Consider the following 22,650-nt stretch of genomic DNA (forward strand, 5'->3'; position numbering starts at 1 on the left):
CAACATTGAGGATAAACACCTGATAGTTTTTACTGAAATTGCCCCCTTTGCCTGTACATTTTTTTCCTAATTGAAATTCGTTCCGGCTACCTTGCATTTTCTTTTTTTTTTCAGGTAGACTCACTCCAGAATCCAGCCGTTAAAGCACAATTTAAGCGACAGTACCTCTGGAGACTTTTAAATTAAAAAGACAAAAGGTTTGAGAATAATCTCAAGAGACAACAACGGCTGCAGCTGTGAGTTGTAAGATTTATTGCAGTTCGTAGTAACTCGGCTTTACTTACGATCTTTGGACTTTATAAATTATTTAGGAAAAAACTCTCACATAAATTATTATTATTTATTGATGAAGATATCGACTCAACAAAGCTCGCCTCTTCGTTAACCAGTAAGATTTATAGGTAGCAAGGTTTCCAATAATTTATGAGAAAATGTCCAGAAATGTGATACAACTGATTTTAGACACTTTTATAAAATATCGCCGGGATCGCTGCGATAAAGTAATACTTCACAGTTAAACGAATCTTTTTCTTTTCAGCTGTCACGACACATCACAAGAACAGTAATTTGTTTAATGTCAATAAACAAAACAAAAAAATGAATAAACTTCACTGGCGATTTTTTTCCGACTCGATATACCAGTTAACTACCTTCAGAAGTATTTACACTTTTACTTTCGGTGTTATTAATACAAATTATTCAACTCTATGGGCTCATCGTGTCATTAATATTTTATGACCTAATATTATGTTAATCGAGTCATCTACTAAGCCTATAACAATCTACCAGAACAAAGTTGTAGCTTCTGGTGACTAAATTAAAGGACGGACGTTTAAATCTCGCCTGAAGGATGTCTCGACGAAGAATGTCAAACGGTGTCGTCGCTGAAGTCTGATTTTGATCTTGTCGCAAATAAAATAAATCAATTTGACACTTTTTTGCTTAAGACCCACCAGAATCGCAAAATTCGAAAACGTGGAGCAAATAGGAAGCACCGTTAAATGTCACGAATTCGCAAATAGCATCCTTGTGCTCCCAAGAATGTTAAATTTTTTGCCGCCGCTGCATACCTTCGGCACACGTCCAGTTAAGTGTTTCTCAGCGAGAATTCATGTTTGTCACATGTACCAGCGATGATGCAACATTTCTTGAATTTTTTTCAGGTGCAGTTAATCAGATTCACTTAGCCTTGAAATTTGAAGAAGACCCAACCTTGACAAGAAGATGAGAGTAACATTTTGTACACACAATATAATTTCTGTTACAACATAGTAGTTTGAGGAGTCTGTGATTAGTATAAATAAACCGAGAGAGGAGTGTGCTCATCACAGTCCTCCTGATAACGCAGCCATGAAATTACTCGTAAGTACCGAAGCAGCACCCACTAGGCGACATCCAAAACCTTCTGTTTCAGATTGTAGTTTGCGCCGTTTTGGCATCAGCTTTTGCGGCTTCTCTGTCGACGAACGAGCCGATCCCGATCGTGAAGCAAGAGCAAGAAGTGAACTTCGACGGGAGTTACCGTTCTTCGTACGAGACGGGCAACGGGATTTCGGCGTCGGAACAAGGCGCTCTGAAGAACGCCGGCAATCCTGAAACTGAAGCCAACGAGGTGTCGGGCAGCTTCACGTATACTGGCGACGATGGGGTGGTCTATACCATACAGTATATTGCGAATGAAAATGGATTCCAGCCGCAAGGTGCTCACCTTCCTGTAGGTCCGACACCGCCACCCATTCCAGAGGCCATTCAGAGGTCGCTGGAGTATAACGCTGCTCATCCAGAACCCGAAGAACCTCGCAGGAAGCTATAAAAGCAATTGAAAGAGACTGCCCACTTTTTACACTGATCTATTGTACATATGTCTTTGAGACAATTTATGAAATAAAGAGGTTTTATTTTATAATTTGCATTTAAATGAGCCTGTACCAACAACCCTGTCCTAGCAGTTTCAAGTAATTGTTTGAGATATGAAGAGATCTGAAAAGCGGTAACAATCATACAAGAGAATATAAGCTAATAACGAGTTTAAAAACTTTTGTTAATTGTATTTCAAAAATTTCTCTAAATGTCAGGTGGGTTTTAAGATTCCCCCAGGTGCTAAATCCTAAAGAATATAAATAAAAGTAATTCAAAAGTATAAAGGGAACTATCTACGAATAGTAATAGTCGTGCCATAACCCAGTTTGTTACTCCATTAAATGCTGTATAATCCATACCTTAAAATCTCTCCCGGATTGTTTGGCCTTTATAGTCTAATAAAAGTTTATATTCCCGTTAAAGTAAACAAGACAATCTAAACAACTGCAGTCACAATAGTTTTAATATGAACATATCTGATGCACCATTATAACAACGGAAAAATATGTGTATTAAATTACAAGCAAGACGTTTAAACATCTGTTGCTCGTTATTTTATAAATAAGATTGCTCCGCAGAGATGAGTATATGTTTCGTATAACGGCCATTGACTACGATGCAAAGCAATATTGTTCGTAATAATAGTAATAACATTATATTAACTTATTACATGAATAAGAGGTGCTGTGCTTTCTCAATAAAATTCTCAACATGTTGGTTCAACAACTATTCATTTACATGTTAATTCAATCACTAATCCTGAAATTAATTATAGGATTAAGGTATTACGTCGCAATCATTTTAATAAATATTCATCTGAAGTATCAACACATAGTTAAATATTTTTATAACGTGTCCTTTATAATTTAACGTTCTCCTAGTCTCCTACTGAATTTAACAATTAACAATTAACAATTAAGTTGGTAATTTTCCTTTTAAAAAGAAATGGTTCTTTTACAACAAATAATTATGTTCTAATTAGACGCCTGTCAAAATATATGTGGATTTTGTGAAAATGCTTTGTTTAGATGTAATTAAACTGCTACAAAAAAGAAAAATATGAGAAAGGAAAATATGGGAACAGTTCGCCTGGCTCATCTTGTCTGTTCTAGCCACGGTAGTAATGTTGGTTGCGCACCATTAAGATGCCTCAATAACATTTAATTTGGTAATGAGGCTGTTAAAGACGTAATTTTTGTTTTAAGTATTATTCCGGCCTCTTTATGGTCGAAATAAGAAAACAATATAACTATAATGACTGTAAAAGGTCGTGACCATTTTTAATAGTTCGGTGACACTTTTGAAACATGTATTCCTATGGCAAAGCTGATGTTTAAATCTAGAAATGTCATTTTAACATTTATTGTTAATTGATTTTATAAAATAAACGCATTGTCAAAACATTATTATCATCAAAATGACCAATATTGTTTGGTTTTATAATAAAGTGTGTAAATGACTCAACATGTTTTCACTTTCTTTTACATTCATTTTTTTTGTGGGTTCATTCTTTTTATTAGACATAATACTTTCATGGACGGGTAAATCAATTTCTGGAAAATGTACGATGATTTTTATAACGCTTCAGGCAATTTTTGCATAAAAAATTACTAAACTTATTGGTTGTGCTTGACGAGTTTTATTACCGCTTAAAATTATTGTAGTACCCATTTCTAATATAGCCGGTATGTATGTAATTACTAATTATGTACCTATCTATTAATAAATAATAATCTTACAGGTTAAAAATTGCTTTTTTTAATAACAAAATGTCGATAAAACTGTGTTTACGTTTGTAAGACTCATTGTGGAATTTATTTTTAATTCAATCAACTTTGATATGAAAAACGTAAGTTTGAACATGCACACAAATTACAATTATTTGGTTATTTCTTTTCATTCATAATTTAAACAGTTTCATTTTCAAATTCCCATTTTCCTGCTAAAAGAAATGAATAAAATAGTAACACAAATGCTTTCTTCCCGTCTTCTTATTGTCAACCAACAACTCTGTTATTCTGTGCTCATTTCAAAACGGCATTCAGAGAAAATTCTTTATTTGTGTGTGTGCCCGTTTGAACTTTGTTTTGTTATAAAAGAGTATTATTATCTGATTTGAATTTTTTATCTAGTGGTGCAAAGTGATTTTACATTCGAACAAGTCGCTCAAAAACAAATTAAAACAGACAATGTACAAGAAGTTGCAGAGGATGGCACAGAGCTGTGTCACGAAGGGTTGGAAATTATTTTTTACAACATCATTATTCTAAAACATGTTTTCGTTTACAGTAAGTTTTTGCAAAATGGAGTATTGCTTTGAAGATTTCCGAACGCAACGATAGAGGTCAGTGAAATTTCTTTTTCGACTTTTTTTCCTTGCCGATAGATATGTTTTGCAAAAACCGCTTTATTTATTACTTACAGTTAGCATCCATTAAATACGTTACAAATACTCTAAATATAAATACTTACGTTGAGAACGTTATAAAAGTTGGTGATTCTTTTCAACAATTTTGTCTCTCTATTTTTCAATTTATTTCTTGCAAGGTTGAATAACGTTTTAAAACCTGAGCAGAAAAAAGATTTCTATCTGTCCTATTAATAAATTAATGATTTAACAATTCAGTTTTAATGCATTTATGCAATTTTCACTCTTCGATTCGAGTTAACAGCTTAACAGTTGTTTGTAAAACTACATGACATTCTACTCTGCAAACATATTATTGCTATAATACATCACGAATCCAAATTGGTTCGATTTAAAGCTTGTTAAACATCTGTAATAGAGAGCGAACACATCTGGATGGTTTGCATAATACCAAATCTATTTCCTCTCAAAATAGTTTAAAACAGCGTAAATAACGTCTGATTCTCCTAGTTTATTTTATTTTAAATATATTTAATGGAACTATTAACAGTGTTTAAAATACATTATACACAAACATAAGACCCAAATAATCCATTCTTGCACCGTGGTATAGGCAACCAGGAATACACAATGGATAAATCCTTGACAATATTAATTTCACTTCATAGTTTTTCTTTTCCTTTCTTCTATTGTAAGAAAATAACATTCTATGTGTTTTTTGTGTGTCAAACATTTTACAGGGCTTAATTAACATCTGCACAGCTTTACTGACGACTGCGTTGACATTTTCCTTCAGATTCGTTTTCCATTTGGAATACCTACCTAACGTTTATTTCCCAAAAAAATAAAGATTTAAGGTTTTTTCTCATATACGAGCAAACTATAAATTGCAGAATCCAGTTTAAAGAAAAAAATATAAATTGTGCTCACACAAGAACACATTACTCGAATGAATCAACACGGCTTTTCATTTTTGCTGATTTATAATAATTCTTGCAGACAAGATTCATTGGGTCGTTTAGTGTGGCCGAAGTGCTGGCAAAATAAGCAGAGTAATAAATAACACGAGTTGCTCAACTAATTACTGAAGTTTCCTTAAATTATGGATCAAAGTTTAGGGGGTTGCATTAATGATCAATTACTTTGCAAGTTTAGAGTGAAAAATCTAGCAAAACAGCGGTAATGAAACAGTCGAGTTTTAATATTAATTTATTATGTATAAATGATACCCAAGCAATACACAACGTATTAATAATAGAATAATAATAATATGGCAAATAGGTATTTATTTATAACGTCACTAATCGTGTTGATTTTATTGCACCTACCTAATTAAACAAGGACAATAAAAACTTAACATAACCCTAACTTAAATATTAGGAACATTTTAATTACAAACAAAGAGAACGTTACACATTTAACGATAAAAATCTCAAAAATAAAATATTCTTCACATTTTCGGTTTAAGTACAACATAAATAATAATAGTAAAAAAAGTGGGGAGAGGAAAAAAAAGAAATGCAAATAATGAAAAGACACAGGGTATTTTAGGTATACCTATCAGTTTATATACTCTTACACATACACCTATTTCATATAATAATATAGTGTATATACGATTCTGCCGTTTAGCAAAACTATATTTCGGTGTCAACGGTTCACTACGCTATATAAAAGTTACAAGTTATTTGTTTTAAATGTATTTTTCACCTCTCGTAAAGGGAGTTATGTTAGGAACTCTGTTCAGCTTCACATCGCTAGATGCTCTAACGATCAGCTGGTAAATTATTTTCTGAAGGCACCCAGTCCCTCAACAATAAACACAGTTTACACGTGTCAGACCCTACGTAGTTAATAAAACAACAACATCGTAATAACAAAGGAGAATTGCGAGTGAGTAGGAGATACGGGACTATCTGAAGGCTCGTCGGCTATTGTTGATAAAAAAATATTGTTGAGGAACCGTACTAAATTAGGAACCATTACTCCGGTTTATTTGCATTTCTTAACGACTGCTGTAGAGTCCTATATATATAAAACACAAAGCTCTTTGCAATTTGTTGCGGACAAGAAGTTGCAAAAAGACTTTTCTTCTAATATATGGCACTGCACACTTATATAAGCTCGCCATAAGTCCCGTAAGGATTTCTCACAAATACTTAACATCATTTCTTGCAAATTCTATAAAACAACTGTATGTACACGTCTAAGCTTAGAAATTAAAAATATTTTTTTGATATTTTGTTTCTTTTTTTTTTTAAGTACAAAAAATACCAGTATTATTGGAGAGAGATCTGCAATGTCATTTCTGAGTTTTTTAATACGTGTCGCGTGAGGTCGAGTCTCACTAATCGTAAAAATGAGGTAGGTAACGTGAAAAAACAACAATATCAAAATAATACTACATCACAACGGCGTTAAAATAATGAGACATTTCGACACCTCCATCCTGCAGCTTCTTGAGAATTCAACAGTTACCACCGTGTGTGTAAACGTAAGAGAAAGCAAAGCTGCAGAATTTCGGTGGTTCTCCTATCGAATAGACCTTAATAATAATTATTTGCATTTTATTGGTATTAAATGAAAATAAAAAATATGTACAGTAATGCTAGTTTTTAAAATTGAAACGTCACATGAGTATAACGTGTTAACAAGAAATATGAGACTATATACAATAACATACCTCAAAATCAATATTGTTATCTCTCGAAACAAAAAGCACCATAAAAATATTTTGTTCCTTCGTCATTTTAAAGTCTAATCATGGAAGGAACAGTATTCAAGCTCATATTTGCTCAAACATATCCGTTTCGTCCTGGAATCGCTGCCATCATCGAGGATGCAGTTAAAGCGGCGGTCGGTTCTTTCTCTAGTCACTGGTCCAGCGCGCGAGCGATTCGAGAACGAGACCAGAAGGTGCTTCCTCCTATTGGTATACATCGAAGTATTTGCATTTAACAATATGTTCTATGCTAGTTAATCTTATTCAATAATTAACAATGACCTCTATTCGAGTGCTATCGCTATCCTAGGTTTAGTCTAGTCCTATGCTTTGTCTTTGAACGTAAGCAAATACTTTCTATGAACATTTAACAATGATTACCACCGGGAAACAACAAACTACCAATCGAACTTGGCTCATAGCGACAAGCATGAATATGCGAGGTATAAAAATAAGTACTTTGAGTCGAAATTACGAATTAAAAAAAAAACATTGTTTAAAAAATACTTATAAATAATACGAGTACACAACTATTGCAACAGTATATAAATAAATGGAAGAACTACTCAAGTGATGAGACCGCGTTGCCGGTAATGCGCATGTCTTGTAAGCTTACTGTTAAGTACGTGTGGACAACGAGTTCTGGGGAAGTTGAATTGGAAGTGTCTAAATTCTAATAAAGAAGCACTATTATCTCCACTTAACCTAGTGACTGATGATACAATGGAACTATGAATATTTCTAATAAATGACTTGATGATACCTGATTATTTGCTATTATTCACCTGACGAATTATCACTGATTATGACTAATTAAGAATGTTAAATTAATTTGATACTGATAGTTGTTGGCAAGAATCTGAGAAAATCCCTGAAGCTGTGAGAATCGTTTGTTTGTCAAAAATAAAAACCGCGCAAGAAGAACAAAAAAGTGATACGGAAATTTGTACTTCAGTAAGAATGATATAGGGGGAATCCTGAGTGATGAACATGAATCAACACATGTATTGTATGTACACATGTCTTCTAATAGTACAATTTGATTGTTATATAGCTACGAATTGCTTATAACGGGAAGCATACGAACATATGTGGAAGCATTCTATAAAATAAAGTAAATCTCAAAAAGTTGTAACATTTCAGTATTTCTTCATATTTTAAAGTACGTACAAAAATATTGATGTAAAGGCAAAAACGCTTTGTACCATTTTCACCTGAATTGAATGTATGTATACATGTTGCGATAAACACATTTAATAATCAAGTACGCAATCCAAATAGAGACACTATTAAACATGTTTATGCGTGGACCATGGTGGAGCACGGCAGCCAGCGCAGACTTGGCAAAATTGTTCGCATGGAAGTGTGGTCTATTCGTAGATAACTTGTATATAGGAACAGGTAAAATTGTATCGTGATATCGATCCGACCTGAGTTTGAGGTAATTGGATTAAAACATTTTGTTAAATCTGGGCTTGCGTGCTGTAGTGAAACTGAAATGTACGGACCCGTTGCGAAAATAATTCAGGAACCTGCCAGGTCTAAATCGCAAGTATAACAATCCGGCAAGATAGTTCTAATGCAGTACAAACCTACACAACAGCCTACTGAAACACCGATTTTTAAGTTACTTTTAACTGCAACGTAGTCCAATATAAACTTTATACTATTTTCTAAATTACCGTATACACTTGAAAACCCTTATTATCTTGCACTCGTAACCTATGCTATCTTTGAGGTAGACGGATGGAATTTTTAGTATTATTATAGCGGGGCGCGGGCGCCGCCCCCCGCTATAAAAGGAAATGTAAGTAATTAATAAATATTCTATAATGAGATAAAAACTGAGGTAGTTGGATGGAATAAATGAGTATTAAATTGGATGATACTTGGCAAGAGTGGCGGCGACTGATTTGTTCTTAACAAACTTATAATCTAACGATTTTCATTCTTCCATCCTATGTACAGCTATTCCCCCGCTTTGACGGCTTCCGGCTCCGCCTCGTCTTCGCTGTAGTCCTCCTCTTCACCGGCGGAGGACTCCGCGTCGTCGTTTTCCTTGTCCCTGTCCCTGTCGTGATTGACCATTTCGGCGTCGCCCCGCCTGATCTCGTCGTTGCGCTGTTTCATCATCATCTCGTTGGCGCTCTGCATCTGCTGCATCTTCTCCAGGAAGTGCTGCTGCGAGGCCTTGTCCAAGCCCATCGCGTTCAGCTGGGCGATTTTGGCGGCGTGCACTGCCGCCGCCGCCTGCTCCGAGGACATCATCCCCATGCCCAGACTGTTCTCCGTGATAAACTGGAGGTAAGTGTCGAGGATCGCCGACCCCGTCGTGTTCGCTCCGGACACGGGCGGGGGTAAAGGAGCGGGATAGGGCTCTTTCGACAGGTTGTGGGCTAGAGAGTCTACGCTTTTGGCGGCGACCGCCTGGCCCGTCGAATTAAACCTGTTCAGTTTAAAGTTAGAATTCTGGTGGTGGAGCGGAGGTGATAGCGCTAAATCTAATCCACCATACCTTTGGTGCGAGATTGTCAGGTCTTCGGGGTCGTTGTCGCCGCATATCGAGCTGCCCGCCTCCGAGGCCGCCCCGGAGTAAGCGCTCTTAGCGTCTAGTTTCACGTCGGACCTCCTGGGGCCCGTCGGTGAGGCGCGCGCTCGCAGCTCCGCGGGACTTATTTTTACACCGGCTTTAGCCAACAATCTGCAAACAGACAAAGACGCTCAAAACGTGTCGAATTATGCGGGGGCGATTTTTTCTAAAGCTCCGTGTTCACTCGCAAATGATTGCTTGGCCCGAAAGCTCACACCAAACGAGATTTACAATTGTGAATGATGTTACCACGAAAACATCGCACAAAGACTTTTGTCACACACCACGCTCCTCGATGAACCGTTTAGTAAACACGTGATTGTGTGTTGTCTTGGTTACTTTTGAACGTGGAGTACAATAAAAAAAAATCAAAATTATAGCTCTGTTGACGGAAACGATTTTTGTAGGCGTGAGTAATGTTTGTAAACAACTTGTTCGGTTAAAGACACCAATTTTCATCGATACTAAATAATCCTCGCTAACCCATTTATGTAACAACTGCATTGTACGGAAACGGATGCCCTACAAGTTGATAATACATACCGACTAAATTTAATCGATTGGGTTAAGGTCTTCGGTTTGCGCAAAACGATGAAGAACAAATAATCTGCAACAACGTTCCGAGAAAATGCTAGTGAGCTTGAACAGTATTTTGGAATTGGACGAAACATTTTTATTTTGCTCCCAAACAATGAATCCACTTTTAAAAAACCATTTACAACTGAACCAAGTTGTCAGAATGTCATTTAGGAAAATGTCCAAAACTGACCAAACAAGAATTTTCTGAAGACAAACATTGATCTTCAACCACTTTTTATTTAGAAACTATAGTTGGCGCGGCGAACCACTGGAGTAAACACGAGATAGTTCGTGACGTCATGAAAAGCCTGATTTACACTGCCTCGCCAAATTTTAGTGTTGTGCCGAGGAGAGCAATACAACGAGACAGCAACGCGCAACGAAGCCATGAAAGCTTGAAGATTCCGGCTGCGTGCATTGAGCTGCACCATACTTGGCGCGCCTTTACCCAATAGGAAACCATCCCCGAAAATCACGCGAATTTATTACTCCAGTGAGTCGCCGCGCCGACTATAGAAATATTTTGGAATGAGGAAATATCTTAACATATAGGGTGTTTCTGAAATACGTGTTTTAATTTTAACCAGTGAAAGAACTCGCCAATTTATGAAACTTTTCTCTATAACATTTTGTAAAATTCGTAAAAGTATTCCAAGATTTTTTGCCCCACAATTTTTACCAAACCAGTCGTTTTGTGTGATTAACTAGTTTCTATTTTTTGTAACCATGAGAATCTAAATTTTGATTATTTATTTTTTTTTATAACAATGGAACTTTTTAACTAAGCTCTGTTTCTATCACAACAGAAAATTTTCGCCCTTTGCCATAGGCGGGTATACACTTTGATGGTTAATTTAGGTATTCCAAATTTTAAATCAATTTGTATTGCTTTTTCGATTTGGCGCGTTCTTCCACGTGTGTTAAAATTAACACACGTATTTCAGAAACACCCTGTATACACTGATGGCTACATTTATCAAAACAATCAATCCAGTAACTTATTTAAAAAAAGACTGATTAAATGATGGTGGGAATTACGAATTTAATTTTAAAAAAATTGAAGAGCTTAAGGATCACAGACAAATTGAAGAACAATAATTTGTAGATTCAAAAAATGCATTCGCAGTGTAAATTTGAGTAGGAAATTCTGGAAATTACAAATTAAAAACAATTCCAGTATGCTTAATTCATCTATTTCTTCATTCTTCCTCTGAAGTTTATGGTTTCCCAAAGAAGTCAAAGTTTTCTTTACCACAGTTGGTGTGATTACTCGTTAAAGTGGTTATTTTGATGATTAAACCGGCCGAAAAAAATAACCGGTTAATCTATTTGGCCAGATAAAAGTAGGGCTGCATGGTTTAGGGCCGGTTGCACAAACGTGAGTTAAATTTAACTACAGATTAAAATATACGAAAACATTGTTACAACAATAGGTAACTAAAGTAACGAAGCATTTTAACCTACAGTTAACTTTAACTGGCGTTGGTGCAACCGACCCTTAATTGGTTTAACCTGGTTAATTAGCAGATGATTAAGGACCGATTTCACCAACGCCTGTTAACGTTAACTGTAGGTTAAAATGCTTCGTTACTTTAGTTACCTATTGTTGTAACAATGTTTTCGTCTATTTTAATCTGTAGTTAAATTTAACTCACGTTGGTGAAACCGGCCCTTAGTCAGTTATTTTAGGACGGTTAACTTACTTGATCACATATTGGTTAGTTTAATTCAACAGGAATAATTTGATAAACTATGAAATCAGTATTTTTCAATTGATTAATAAATTAATTTGACGGGCCAGATAAGTCAATTGGTAAATTTTTTTGGCCGACTTGGATCTCGAGTTGACTGAACCAACAGTTAATTAACCGAGTTGCTTAAACCAGTTAAACAGTACAGCCCTAAAATGTATTCCATATTTTAAAGTTCTTTTTTTTTTAAAACAACTGTCAAAGTGTTGTCATGTTGGTACATATGAGCCAGTAGTTATTTGATGGTTATTGGGTTGGCAACGTAAAATGTGAATTGTATGTCGCACATTTTGATGTGAAGGCGCTTACGCTACTGAAGCCGCAATTACTTTTACTTTTCAGTGTTATTATTGTCTTTATTTCTTGTCTTTTGGTATAAAATTTGCTGACATAACCTCAAACCGAAACGAAAGAATTTAGGATGGTCTTAAGTGAATTTTGACATTGACAAGTGTTTAAAAAAATGGACTTTAGTTATCGGTGTTGTCTTTTGAGTTTGTTTCTTTATTATTTGAATGACCTCAACATTACTTAAATAATTCAACAATCTGTGCCTCTGTGAACAAAAACAATTCAACAGAAATTCGTTTTAGAAAACTTTCTTGCAGATCATGAAGGTAATGCAGTGAAAGTCAAAAAAAATGTTTCCAGCTTCCAAAATGTTTTCATTGTGAAAAACAAATTGTTTTTTTTTATTACCAAATAAAAATTTTTAGTCGTTTTCGTAATTCAAATGGATTATCGTCAGCATTTGTTATGAAATATTGCTACTGGTTTTTTCTTCAAAAAAGAAACAAGACGGATTAAATATCCATTTTTCCACAGGATATTATGTTATGACTATGAGGTATATATATCACTTACTTCCATCACAGTGAGTACACTTAATTTTAAAAATATGCACTTGTAGCAAGTACATGTTTAGAAAATACCCAAAAGTGAGAATTCACAACACTCGAAATATGCAAAAAAAATCCCAAAATTTTACACGGCAAACTTTGCTTTATCGAATTTTGAGCACCGAACTTGATTGTTCGCAAGCATTCCTGGCACAAAGAAACTGCCAAGATTTTAGATTCCTCTTAAGCTCGATGGAGTCAAAAGCCACCGCCGCCATTTGCTAGTGAACACGTATCTTCGTATTTGAACGGCGCCGTGAAACAATTTCTTTCACTTGCCGTTCAGTCGAAACATTAGGTTTGATTTGGGGGCCTCACCTGCTGGCTAGATCCGGATCGAAGGGGGCGGGCATGGGCAGAACGGGCAGGTCTTTTGTACTAATTCCTCTGTGTTGCCGCGACATGTGCGAGTGAAGAGAATTTCGAGATTTCGCAACCGTTCCACACAACACACATCTATAACCGGGGCATATCGTATGTTTATCTTCTAAATGAGTTCGTAACGTATGAGCTGACCGATAGATTTTTCCACATTTTGGACAGGGTCTCGGATCTGTCGCTCTCACTCTCATCATGTCCAGAGAACGCCTCGAAACTAAAAACAAGACAAATGCAATTACTTTCTTTTATGGGCACAACTTAAACTAACCACAAAATCTACCATTTGGCTGGACCTTCAGACTCGCCCAATTAAACAAAACCTGCTCAAGTATTTAAGCGCCGTTTGATATCAATTTTAACGTCTTCGTAAGGAAATGACTCGGATCTGCTAATGGTTTGAGATGTCTTCGCCGCCTACCTGTCTGATAAATTTTGCACAAGATACTTAAGCTGTTTCGTTTGATTTGACGCATTTCCAGTGGTCTTTAATGTTGCATGAATGGTAGCGCAGTTAAAGTCGAGTTGATTTTTGTAAAAATTTACTGGCAATCAAAATATCACTACAATTTAAGAGCTGGTGGTAACTAAGAAATTTACAATATGCAAGATTTAGTATCTACAATAATTCAAAGTCAAACATGTTAAATGTCTTTTTATGATGTAAATTTCACTTTGAGAGTAATCAGTGTTCATCAGGATTCTTTTGTCGGTCCGCGTTTTAATAGCACTCGTGAAATATCGTCCGCACAACGTTTGCAAAGTCTCAACAGACGTCATTCTACAAGCTCCATTTTATCTGTTTCATAATGTCCCACTGTTTGGAGTGCTTGCTTCTCATATGATTTCGTACAGAATTAGGATGTGAAAATCGCCTTCCGCATTCAGTCACAGGACACAAAGGACTGTCTCTAGGATAGTGTTCATCGATATGTGATCTTGCCGCGTTGATCGAGGGCAGAATGAGATCGCATAGAGGGCACTCGTACTTGATGGGTACCCCAGCTGGTTGTTCGGCTGCAGGAAATCTTCCCGACCCACTGGTGCTGGCATCTGGAATGCCAAATCTCGCTGCACTTTTAGTTGCATTTATGCGTAATCAATACAAATTACCAAATACAATAAATCAACAAACAAGACGAAATCAAAACACGACTAGGGTTAAGCAATGGGTTTAATATGTGGGCGCGTGCTGCCTCTGTCTGATCCCGTGCGCCTGCAGCTGGTGGTTGATCAGGTAGTGCTTGGTCTTGCACTTCTTGCCGCAAAACTTGCAAACTCTCCAGTTTTCCTGGGACGTGTGAACGTGCACGTTTATGATGTGCTGTCTTAGATTACTGGGGTTCGAGTAAAGACGGCCGCAGTATTGACATTTGGGCTTCTCCTGCCAGGAACAATTAGTCGCCTGTGCCGCCCCTGTAACAACAGAGGCGGCATTAGTAAATTGTGTTAGAAAAACAACGGGATCTGTACGAGTTTCGTGTTTCCCGACTCTATATTGCACTTCCAATTACCAAATTGGCCATTATCCTTGCACAAGTCCGTTTCCTTTTTTTCCTATTCTTCCGTTTATTAGCCATAAATCCTTTTTAATAACTGGTTATCTGCTTCCTCGTATTTTTTATGGGCTCCCGCGCAAATGTAAAGTACGAGCTGCGAGCTGTTTAACGACCATTTTTATTTCCTACTTGCGCCGTCTTGGGCATTACCGCAATTACGTCGATGCAACTTATTTTGATTTGTCCCGACATAAAAACCCAATGCGTAATGAATTTCTGATTCGCCCGGACTCGCCCAACCCTGCTAAGTACATCCTTTAATTTAAACTTATTAAAATAATGGAGGTCATAATTGCTTCGAATTGAAATCATTAAAGTAATTACTCTTTCGGATCGCCTCGGTACAACCTAAGACGCCTCCTCTACTTAGCTTTTTTCTTGAGACTACTTAGTCGTGTGAAAAAGTGAGTGCTCGACGCTCAATTTCATCCGAATACAAACCAATTATGTTTCTACTTCCGCATCGAAAACGGGTTCAATTGCTCGTGTGGTCTAGCGAGGTGCTATTAAATTTTTTAATTAAAATGTTGTGGATATTTATGTGGCGAATCGAAGCAGATATTAAAATTTGTAATTTGGCGCTTAGATTAGTTGGTACGGCGCGATAACGCGACTAAAAATATAAGTGACCTATAAACGGCATCTAGGAAAATGGTGAAATTCGGGCTTGGTTGTAATATCATTTCATTATACTACATTATCCCCTTCCTGACATGCAATGGCGAGCATTACTCTGTGAAATAAAAAAGCCCATGACTGGGTCCTTTTCCTGAGCGTAATAAAATTAATGCCCAAGAAAGACGTAATCTGTCGACGTAAAAGTAAAATACGAGTAGGCAACGAGTAATTTCTTAAAATATACCAAAGCAATGGGGACTTTATCGAACATAAAGTAATAAATGTGCGTTATAGCGTCCAAGCACGAACAGTCGATAACGAGGCCTGTATTGCCGACTGATACAGTCCGGTAATGCAAGGAGAAACGCTGTCACACAAACACCTCCTTTTTATACGCGGTTTTCGTCCTCGCCGTCCTTTCTCTCCGACCGTTCTCTTCCCCGAGTACAGTCGGTGATAAACAGCTTTTCTGTATTTCTGAGCTTTCTCGGGATTTTCTCACACCTACAGAAATATCCGTTGAAATGTGTTCATTTCCTTTTATATTCCAGAAATCGAAATGTTTTCATAAATGTGTTATTCAGCAATGCATCTCAATCCTAGTTCCACATAAAAATAAGGTCTACATTTTCTATTGAGCGACTCGTTTTTACCGACTCCTCGGAAAAAAAAACACACGATTTTCGGTCCTTATTCGCATCACATCTGGGCCTAACTAGTAATAACGATTGCCTCGTAAAGAAAACAGAACGTTTCACTTTCAAATTAACGGAGTTTCTTTCGAACGGAAATGAGAATTTTACGCCAGATATTTTTAGTATGTTCGAAAAAGCACGCCGCAGTTTTCAGTTTTTATTTGGTAGAAAGCTACAAACGTCAACAACACCACCAGGCAGGACAGCTGCCCCAGGGTGTGATCGATGCATGGAGAGTAACGCTGCGTAAAATCTTTCAGACTGAAAGCTTCAAAACTGAGATGTCCTCGCAGAGACTTTCACTTCTGGACTTTTTAATTATCCTTAATCTCGAACTGAAGTGGAAACACCACCAAACCATCGAGCACGTCGAGAGTAACAGTTTTTTTTTAAATAATATGCAGAAATGTTGAAAAGGGAATGAGTTCAGAAATACGGCGTATTTTTTTCTGTTACATTTGTCTTCTACCAAAAACAAACCGCTGATTCCATTAAAACGTTTTTTCAAAGTAAAATGAAGTAAACAAAAAACTCTTGTTGTGTTTATGTTTCCGATGTAAAAAATAATGTTGTACCTCGCCATAAAAAATAATTGGAAATGGCTCCGGGTGAAAAAACTCTTGACACTGAGAATAACCTTTTTAAATCTAACATAAAAATTAAAGTAAATAACATCATTATAATAACCGGATTTGAAAATTACAATAATATTTGTATTTTTATCGCCAAAATTTTAATAAAACCGGTGGAAAAATATATCCATTTAACGACCATCTTTAAACGGTCGCTATTTATCACAGTTTAACTTGCGACAGCAATTAAACTGGTTCTTGTCGTGACAGATATTTCCCAACTCTTCCAAAAATTTCCAATTTGGAAATTCGTTTTATTGGAAGAAAAAGAAGAGACGCGGACCGATCCAAAGGTTTCACGGGTGCAGATATCGCAAAAAAAAAAACAAAATAAACAAAATGCATTTTATTGTAAGTGACAACTGAAACCAAGTCAGAGGTTTTTGTGAAAAAAATTCCGGTGATGACTTTGTACGAAAGTAAGTAAGAAAGAACATTTATTGTTAAACTTGTTCAACCAGTTCTTGCCAGAGCAGATTCTGTTCAAGTTTTTCAAATTGTGAAATTTATTATTAGAACAAGAGAAGAGGTTCAGACCGACCTAATATTCATATTTGCACATTTATAGAAAATCACTGCTCTCTTACGCCAGGGAAAAAAAATTAAATGGATTTCTATTTTTAAGCTACTGGCTTCTGAATTTCATTTTTGAGTATACAAATTTAAAAAAATTAAACGCATTTTTCTCGAAACAATAGAAAATGAAATTTTTTGCATATCGTAATGAAAGTGGCACTTATTTACACGCAAAATCGTAGTGAAAGTAGTAATTTTTGGATCATTTTATTCCATCTCCTGGGAGACGATTGTCAAAGCATACCTTTTTTTTTTGTTATTTTTTTTAGACCAAAACTTCTCAACTTTTTTCGATATGCAAAAAAATAGTGTGTACAACACGTTATCAAAGTCTTACACACATTTATAATGATTAAGAAAATTGCTGACGGAATGCTGGAGAGAAAAGAAATAATATAACATGGAAAAGGAGAGAAAATACTACCAGAGGAACGGGTATGCCAGCGAAGAAGTGTAAAGATGGAGAGCAAAAGGAAGATGGAAGGAGAGTGATGATGTTCGAGAGCATGATGGAGAGTATATTGATGTACGGGGCAGACATCTGGGGATGGAAGGAACAGAAAAAGGTAGAGAAAGTGCAAGAAAAATATTTGAGAGGAGTGCTGGGAGTAGACTGAGAAACGCCAGGTTACATAGTAAGAGAAAAGTGAAAGCGGGAAAGAGAGCGGCAAAGATTGAGGACAAAATGGATGGAAGGGAAGAGTGCAGGATACTAACGGAATGCTGGAAAGAAAGAAAAAAAGCGGGTATGCCAGTGAAGAAGTGGAAAGTTGAGAGCAAAAGGAAAATTGATGAATGTAAAACTGAGTAAAAGGGACAAAGACACCGACAAGCAAGACAGGAGGGAGAGAATCAAAGAATGAAGGTACAACAGGGAGTACGAGAGGTGCATGAGAGAGGAAATTCCGGAGTACTTGGGGAGAGAGAGTACAAGAGAAAGCAAAATGATGGCGAGATTCATGTGGGAACGAGGAGAGAGAAAACAGGTACTGGATGGAAGGAGAGGAAAGGAGGTGAAGGATGTGCTATGCGGAGAGAAAGAGACAATCGAGCACATGTGGAATGGATGTAGCGAAATGAGAGAGAGAGAGAGGGAGAGAAAGAAACGGGGAGAAATACTGAATGAAGACGGAAGAGAGATAGGATGGATGAAAGCGATATGGAAGAGGAGGGAAAGAACAGAGAAGGAAAGGGATGGGGGATAGGAATAAAAAGGTTTTTTTTCTTTTTTCTTTTTGTTTATGTTTAAAGAAAATTGTCATCAGGAATCCGAAAGCCTGTAGGGCAAAATAAAGCATATTATAATCATTAAGAAATTTCTTCGTTTCTTTTTTTCAGATGAGCATTTGCGAATTTTTTTCCTGGGGATGTTCCCTCAATTGTAATTTCATGTGTTTGAAAAAGTTTGTGAATTATGCCAAGAGATTTAGTTTAAAAAAAAACATTAAGACTTAATTTAAAAAAAGACAAGACAGTAAAAAGTTTAATAGTTAGAGGCGAGACGGCGGTAATTATGTTGATTAGCACTGCACTATTACTTGATAGTAATATCCGTAATAGTGTATATACTCCGGCAAAATTGCCGTGCCGCCGGGTGGTGGAGCGAAATAAAAAAAATCCCTAAAATGGATAAATCTCCTGCTATATTGGAATACCTCTTAAAAGAAGTACCGGAACAAAAAAGAATTCGATGGAAGTAACGTGTGTTACTGTGTTACCTTCTCTGTGGACTATTGCTTGCTTTTGTTTCCGTTAACGTATATCGTAGCTTTATCATCTGTCAAACCATAGATGTCTGTGTTGTGAAAAAGGAAATGTAGGATAAAAGAATGGAACTAACTATCCTCAAGACGTACGTATTCTAGAAACCGTTGAATAATAGAAAACGAGCCGAAAACTTCAAACAAGTGATCAAAGTGAGGTTAGGTATTTGCAGGAAATTTTGAAGCATAAAGACTAAAAAGATGACCTCCTTTGTAAAAGAGAGGTTTTCTTTCTCTCTATGACTTGTTTGACCACCCACTTTTTGAACGCTCCGTAGAAAAATAAAGTGTGTTCAAAAACTAGCACATTTAGAGTTGCCTGTGGTGTGTAATTTGCTTGTCGGTACTTAATTCACACAAGATGAAATTAAACTTACTAGTTCAAAAATGCACAAGCTACTCCAAACGAATTAATTCTTGAACACTCGTTACATCACAATTAACAGCAGCACAATACAACAGTAACCGGTGATGACAGATTTTGTCCAATTTTTTCCGATCGTGCACGTTTCCAATTGTGAAATAAAAAAAAATGGGGTAAAAATCGAAAAACCTTTCCATCAGCGGAAGAAAATAAACAGGTTTTGCACTCTTGGGCAGGAGTGTTCGAATTTTTGTAAGTGAAAAACAGTTGATGAGAATCGGTATGTTTAAATGTGTTCGGAATTTTGTGTGATGTTTGTGAAAAATGCGCCATTTGGGAGCGACATCGGAACGAATGAGGGCTCCGGTGGAGGCAGAGTTCGATAAGTTTTCTTTATTCCGGGTGTACATCGATGCAAGTAATTTAATTTTCGTCGAATGTCTGTAGCGCGTAAACAATCTTAACGAGCCGCTTCTGCAATTGATCGAACTGCCGAAGAGGGGCAGAAGGTCGAGGGGAGTTAGATAGCAAGCACACAGTCAAACATCGAGATTGCTGTGGATGTATTCCCCCGTTCCCGGCATTGGTCTATTGATTTATACGGTCCGTTCGTATGTCTCTCCTCTTTTGTCCAGGCCGGACTCCGGGAGGAAGGTGCCTCGGCGACACCTACAGAAAGACCCTTCACTTAGACGTCATACAAATTTAATTGGAGTGCTTTCGGGTGTCGCCGGAACTTTTTTACACCGAAACGCAATTAAAGACTGGGGTTGGAGGAAACAATTTTAATACACCAGAGGAAGCTACAAGAAATTCAATTATAATAGGTAGTTTCCGGGAATGGGCGTGCGTAATTTTATGAGTAACCCTGGCAACTGCAGGGGCCCTCTGTCAAAATTGTCTATTTGGCCGAATGTTTATGAGGAGTTCACTAGCTTCATTTCCTATTATGTGGACTTGGGGGTTAGCACTGCGCTCGAAGAAATCGATGGCCGGGTACACGAGCCAAACAATACGAGGAAACTCTTTTAAAGTAGAAGGAGAGGTTTCGCGGTGTGTCCCCGGAAAATGGATAACGGCGAGACCGTGCGTTAAGCTGCTTATCGGAGCGTATTTTCTTTTAATCCCTAAACCATTTTATCGGAAAAGTCTTTTTGAGTGTAAATTTACCTAATTAAAAAGGGTCTCCTGTCTAATACACTCTTCCGAAAGAAAACAATTCCTCTCGACGGGGACAAAATTAGTTAAACCTAGTTTAGTTCTTGAATAATCCTTCGCTAATCCCGACCAATAACCGCATGGAAATTTAATTTTTCCTCTCCATCGCTCGCCTCTCAACTAATCGACCAAAATTCATCTCCGCTTCGGTTCTTTTTCTTTGCCGCATCACAATCCTCCAGTCACTTTCATTTTTCATTAGTTTTCCTCCGGTTTACCCTCGCCGGTCACTGTCAGGTCATCTGACATATTGCAGGACTCTTGTCAAAACTGCACTGACGGCGCGGGATAAGAATAAAATATTTAATATGAAGAACTTTACCGTTCCGTCGTGGACGTCCGCTGGCAGATGTCATTTCTTGATTTCTCCCCCCTATTCGGCCATCTCTCGCATACTTAAATATTGAACAGAAGAACTCTCCTCGGAGACAAAAGTATCACGCGATACTACACATTTTTACTTTGCTATTTAATATGTTTGACTTTTAGAATGGTTAGGCAACTTCCTTACACACTAACGAACAATACAAAGAAAGAAACTGGCTTACCGAAATTATCCGTACTGTTGTGGATCCCCGAGGGTCCCGGCATTAGTCCTCCTAATCCTGCAGGTTAAAAATAATCATTAATATGAAAGGCGGAGAAGTGCCAGCTTAAAATGATTGCGTTTTGACGTGCCTCAAGAAATACCTTTGATGGTCGCTTTCTGCAATATTGCGCCTACGAGAAACATCTAGTATGGGGAAAAGCTTTAAACGAAACTGGGGTTTCGACACGCGAAATTATTTTCGCACATGTCTCGTCGGTGGATTTCTTTCGGTGGAAAATTTCTCGCATACGTGATACTGCACAAATAGACCCTCTGACCGACTGGGATTCGTCGCCGAAAAAAATTAAACAATTCCTTTTTGGATGAAAATGTTCGTCCCTTCGAATTAATTCCCCTCTTATCTGCTGCAGTCTAAATTGTAAAAATCGTCTGTCTGATGGAAGTACGGCAGCGAGGACATTAATAAGTCACGAATACATCCTTACTCTTTCATTACGAAGAAATTAAAATCATGAAAAACTTCAAAGGGACTGAAATGTAATTAAGCCAAGAGATTAAATATGTTTGGAATTATTCTTAAACGCGGACCAATAATTCATCTTGTTCTGGATTCGATTACGACATTTAACGTTTTTGTTTGGCACTACGGAATGTGGAAAACGTAAAAATTGGAAATCATCAACGCGATTTCACATAATTGGGCTAAAAATTGCTTATGAAGTGCTAAACGCAGCGATCTAAGTTAATTGTAGCCTTGAACAGCAAAAGACTCTAATTAAATTAGACAAAAAATTAAATAAAAAAATTAAACCTATAGAATAACAAAAAATGCAACACTTTTAAGACAAATCGAGTTCTTTACGGAACTATAAGGGACGGTTTTAGATTTTTTGCCGTTCTGAAACCGAAACTTGAAAATAAAAATAAAATTTTACAAAATATTTTAGCAATTTCGAAATCCGTTTCTATTTCAATTTTTAAATATGTTCACGAAACAAAAATACGATCGTAAATTGTTGAATTTTGATTCTGTTTGCGAAAAAGATTTTTTTTTTGTATGATTATTTTATAATTAGACAAGAACTAGTTATTTATACAACTAGTTATGAAAGTCATACTTTTTTTCATGAATTTGCAGTTTGATAACGAGGACGTAGCTCGAGTTAATCAAGCAAAATAAGTGAAAAAAAGGGACGCTATTTTTTGCATATCGTTGTAAATTGAGAAATTTGGCTTCCAAGGAGATGGATTTAATTTAAAATTGATGCAAACATGTACTATTTTCATTACGATATTTCATTTAAAAAAGTGCCACTTTCATTACGATTTTTCGTTTAAAAAAGTGCTACTTTCATTACGATATTCAAAAAAGTGGATTTTTACTACTTTGACATTCACAAACATCGAGCGTTCAAATTGAATCCTGGGCTAGGAAGGCGTTGGAAACCGTAAATTGTTTTGTTTTTTAAAGTGTAAATAGAGAGTTGTAACAAGAGCATGTTGACAGCTAACCTAAAATTTATAAACA

At 36.6% G+C, this 22,650-nt stretch overlaps 2 protein-coding genes across 7 annotated transcripts in view; one reads left to right on the forward strand and one right to left on the reverse strand.

The window, feature by feature from the left end:
* The first annotated feature begins 1,205 nt into the window (after positions 1-1,205).
* LOC138131191 (cuticle protein CP14.6-like) lies at positions 1,206-1,906 on the forward strand. Its single transcript, XM_069048058.1, has 2 exons — positions 1,206-1,362; positions 1,415-1,906. The coding sequence occupies exons 1-2, from the start codon at positions 1,351-1,353 to the stop codon at positions 1,811-1,813; spliced, it is 411 nt and encodes a 136-aa protein (XP_068904159.1). The 5' UTR covers positions 1,206-1,350; the 3' UTR covers positions 1,814-1,906.
* A 3,518-nt stretch (positions 1,907-5,424) lies between these two features.
* The window catches only part of LOC138131188 (protein abrupt-like), a 39,190-nt gene continuing 21,964 nt past the window's right edge, over positions 5,425-22,650 (reverse strand). For 5 of the 6 annotated variants that reach the window (XM_069048041.1, XM_069048044.1, XM_069048038.1 and 2 more), the window contains 3 exons: positions 21,121-21,177; positions 13,088-13,364; positions 5,425-9,651 (listed from right to left, as the gene is read on the reverse strand). In XM_069048041.1, coding sequence (XP_068904142.1) covers positions 8,919-9,651; positions 13,088-13,364; positions 21,121-21,177 — 1,067 coding nt within the window. In that variant the 3' untranslated portion in view covers positions 5,425-8,918. The remainder of the gene's footprint in view (positions 9,652-13,087; positions 13,365-21,120; positions 21,178-22,650) is intronic. The other variant, XM_069048043.1, reaches the window with a different exon arrangement.

The sequence above is a fragment of the Tenebrio molitor genome, chromosome 5 (assembly GCF_963966145.1).
Source record: "Tenebrio molitor chromosome 5, icTenMoli1.1, whole genome shotgun sequence".
Lineage (NCBI taxonomy): Eukaryota > Metazoa > Arthropoda > Insecta > Coleoptera > Tenebrionidae > Tenebrio > Tenebrio molitor.